General features: G+C 36.7%; 1 protein-coding gene across 1 annotated transcript; it reads right to left on the bottom strand.

The window, feature by feature from the left end:
- Positions 1–1,174: 1,174 nt before the first annotated feature.
- LOC110865582 (cytochrome b-c1 complex subunit 7-2, mitochondrial) lies at positions 1,175–3,821 on the bottom strand. The gene is made up of 4 exons (XM_022114878.2): positions 3,661–3,821; positions 3,435–3,592; positions 3,012–3,059; positions 1,175–1,505 (listed from the first exon to the last, which is right to left on the bottom strand). The coding sequence occupies exons 1-4, from the start codon at positions 3,758–3,760 to the stop codon at positions 1,437–1,439; spliced, it is 375 nt and encodes a 124-aa protein (XP_021970570.1). The 5' UTR covers positions 3,761–3,821; the 3' UTR covers positions 1,175–1,436.

Raw genomic sequence — 3,821 nt, 5'->3', positions numbered from 1 at the left:
GTTTAAGGTGAAAAACGAGCTAAATCGACCAAAGTGGGACAATAATTAAATGAGCCTCAAAAGATATACATAGTTATTTAATGGGTTATTTAATAGGCTAAGACTTAAATTCACATAATTTTTTTTTTTGAAGGGTATACTTCATTAAAAAACGGCCGGCTTGACCAAAAAGCATAGGACCACACCACAAACCAATTACATCATATACAAAGGGAACCTATACCAATCTCTCCAAACTAAGTTAGAATGTTTGGACTACAATAATTAATTTGGGTTAACTAAAGTACTAAACTAGTTGGGCTAATAATTAATTATTATGGGCTGGATTTAATTTACGCTAATAACGTAGAGTATAGGGGGTCTCGCAAAAGGGATGTTAAATAAGAAACAGGGCAGCTGTTTAGGGGGTCTCGCAAAAGGGATGAACATTTTTTACCGAGTGCCAGTATCGTACTGATCACGCCGAACAAAATCTGTACCGGTATCTTTTCTTATGGTTTTCAATTCGCAACTAGTCGGTTTCGTTACTTTTGGTAGGAATGAGATTGGTACTGTACCGGACCGAAGTATCGTACCGCGTAGCACCGATATCAAAACTTAGCTAAAACCACCAAATACTGTACCACATATATTTGGTAGGTACTGGTACGGTACAGCACCGTTAAAAATCCTTAATATGTACCGAAATGCATAGCACCGATAACGAAGTTGGGCTAATTTCAAAATCAAATAGCGTACAGTATATATATTCGGTTAGTACCGGTTGGTAAGCACCGTTATTCGGTACTTTCTCATCCCTACTTTTAGGTACTTTTGAACTACATGTACGGTATAATCGGTATAATACTTGTGTTTTACTGATTTTGGGTTCGGTGTTTTTGATACCAGTATTGATCCATCCCCAGTCTCAAGCGACAGTATTGGAGCGTCACGGTTACAAAAGCAGGCTCTTGGGGACGCTGATTGGAGCCAAGAGAGGGAACAGACCCTTTTGACTGCAGCCAGCTGCTGCTGGTGATAGACTGGGGTGTCAGCAGTGTGTTTTTAGTTAATTGTGGTCACTTTATTTTCTCAGTTCAATCATTAAAAGAAGTATTTGAATGTATGCATAGCAAAAGATTTTAAGATGTAACTAAACTTACTGTAAACTGAAATCACAGAATAACATTTTGGAAACATGCAAGCAACAACAATGGCAAACAAATTATTCTGAAACAAAGTTAAAAACAAGAAACCATTTAAGTTGCATAAACTTTTACATGCAACGACACATGTATATGCTTACATCACCAGACGATGTTGAATATATGAACCATCAACAGCATGCTGGCAGAGCATAAATGAAAATAATATCAAGTAACAACAGTATTATTACAGCTATAGTTCAAAACACTGGTTTTCTTACCAAGTGATTGGCAGATGATAAACGAAAGAAACTAGGGTATGGTGCGCTGCTGGAGAGGCAATGCTCCCAAGGCTTGGCGTTCTGCTTTCTCCCTCTCGACCTGCAGTGATTCATAAGCCGAAACCTCGTTTCAGATAATTAACAATATAATAATATAAGGGACGAAAGATGTTTTACTTTTTTAACAGCATTTTTTTTTTACTTTTAGGATCCCAAGCTCCAAAAGCTTTTGCGGTTGCAAGTTTGCAACGGATTTCATTTCATTATACGAGTATGCTAGTTCCTCTAATGTCGCTCTTAGATACTTAAATGTGCATCACACTTAACCTTTTTATTTTATAAAGGAACGGTACCCGGATAAAAATATTAATAAAAAGATTGATGGAAATATGGAAATACAAAACTAGACATTGGCCAATCCTGGAACATTAATCAAACCAACCCAAAACACAATACTAACTAGGGCCGAACAAATTGGACAATCCAAATCCATCCCATTGCCATCCTAAGGCCCAAATAAAAACCCAACCAACACTTAAAATGAGACCCACTAACGGCCCAATCATAGATCCATATCACAATCAACCTTTGCAGACTTGCTCAACAGAAATGATGCATCGCTAATGCATAGCTTTTTTTCTAAAGTCATCATATTTTAACTTCTTCAAAACCTATAAAATTTCTAATGTCATCGTATTTTAACTTCTTCATTACCAATATGGCTGGTTTGCATGCTAGTTAATGTCATCAAATTATAAAGTTAAAAACCACCGCTTGATAGCTGGTGCATGCTAGTTAGCAAAGAAACCATCCTTTCGCTCTATTAATGAAAAAAAATACTCTATTGCCTTAAGTGCCCTTTGTAATGATTGAATGCGTATGAAAAGATAACATGTAACATATCCACGCTACTCTAACTAAACTTAAAAACTTTTCTACAGGTCCTGTTTCAATATCTTCTTCAGATGTGACCTTGCCTACATAAAAAAAACTAGCATGGATGAAATAATAAAGTAAAAATGGCAAACCAACATTTCATAACCAGGGCAGTCATTCAGTCAAGCACCTTCTTCAATATGACTAGCATACAATAGTCGACGTGCAAAAGTCAAGAATATAAGAACATGAAACCACAAGTAGCACCAAGGTTTAAAAGAACGGAAACAAGTTTTGAGGCGTTTTCCCTTCGCCTCACGAGGCATAAGCCTCGAGGCGAACCAAAGCGTAAGCCCGAGGCGGAATTAAAAAATAAATATAAAAATTGTATATCTTTCAAAAATAATAATACTAACTAAATTGAGTAAATTCATCATCAAATTCATCAAAATGATCAAAAACACACATAAAAAAGACATAAATTGCTTGAAATTGACTCAAAATTCAAAAACATCAAAAACACGTATCAAAAACCCTTGAGGCGCACCTGAGGCGCAACCTTTTTAGCGCCTCAGCCCCTCTAAGGCGCATGTACAACATAACCCCCCTGAGGCGCGCCTTGAGGCGCACACCTCAGCCGTTTTTTAAAACTATGAGTAGCACAATAGAAATAAACAGTTTCTAATGAAACATATATCCAAATGAAAGAGTCAAATGATTATCCACTTACCAGGGCAAGCATGTCACTCAGATAACTCCTAAAAGGGGTCTGCTGGGCCTGTAACAATAACAAAATACATCACACACAGTTTACAAAGTGCTCTTAATATTAGACTTGGTTTTAAAACACTTGAGCCGCACCGCTTTTCTTACGCTTTATTAATATCTATTTTTTTTACATATCCCATAGGTTTCAAGCATCATTTTCCCAAATATATAGTTTAACATCTAAATAACCTATATGTAAACCCTAAACAGCCTATTAGACAACAAATCCCCCCCCCATATGCCGCCTAGCGTCTAATCGTGCATTATATTAATCAAATCACAACAATTAATTAAAATGTTTAATCAATTCAATTGTATCTTTACAACCAACATCAATCACCTAAACACATAAACCAACACACTAAACAATCAAAAAGATACAAACCTGAAGCTCTGGAGAAAGATACTCATGTTTCATGGACAAATCCATAGCACGTAACAGACGCTGGTTTCTGGCATCAACAATCTCACGAGGCAACCTATTCAACGCTTCCTTAATATCCAGCGACTCCATCGGATCATACAAATCATCATATCGCAAACCTAAACATGACTAAATTACCAAAAAGCCCTAAAAATAACAAACAATACAAATATGTTGAAAATCTTACCGTATTTGCGAAGGCGAGTTTCGATTGTTTTCTTGTGCACAGCAGCGAACCAGTTGGTTTTTGGATCTAAGATCGCTTTTACAATTTTTGATGTCGCCATTGAAATTGAATTGATTGAACCACCTCTGGCTTGGCTGGCCTCCGATATGTTTCGATTAGTT

The sequence above is a fragment of the Helianthus annuus genome, chromosome 6 (genome assembly GCF_002127325.2).
Source record: "Helianthus annuus cultivar XRQ/B chromosome 6, HanXRQr2.0-SUNRISE, whole genome shotgun sequence".
NCBI lineage: Eukaryota > Viridiplantae > Streptophyta > Magnoliopsida > Asterales > Asteraceae > Helianthus > Helianthus annuus.
Note: the sequence above shows the minus strand (reverse complement) of the source record. Positions and strands in the feature narration are given on the sequence as shown.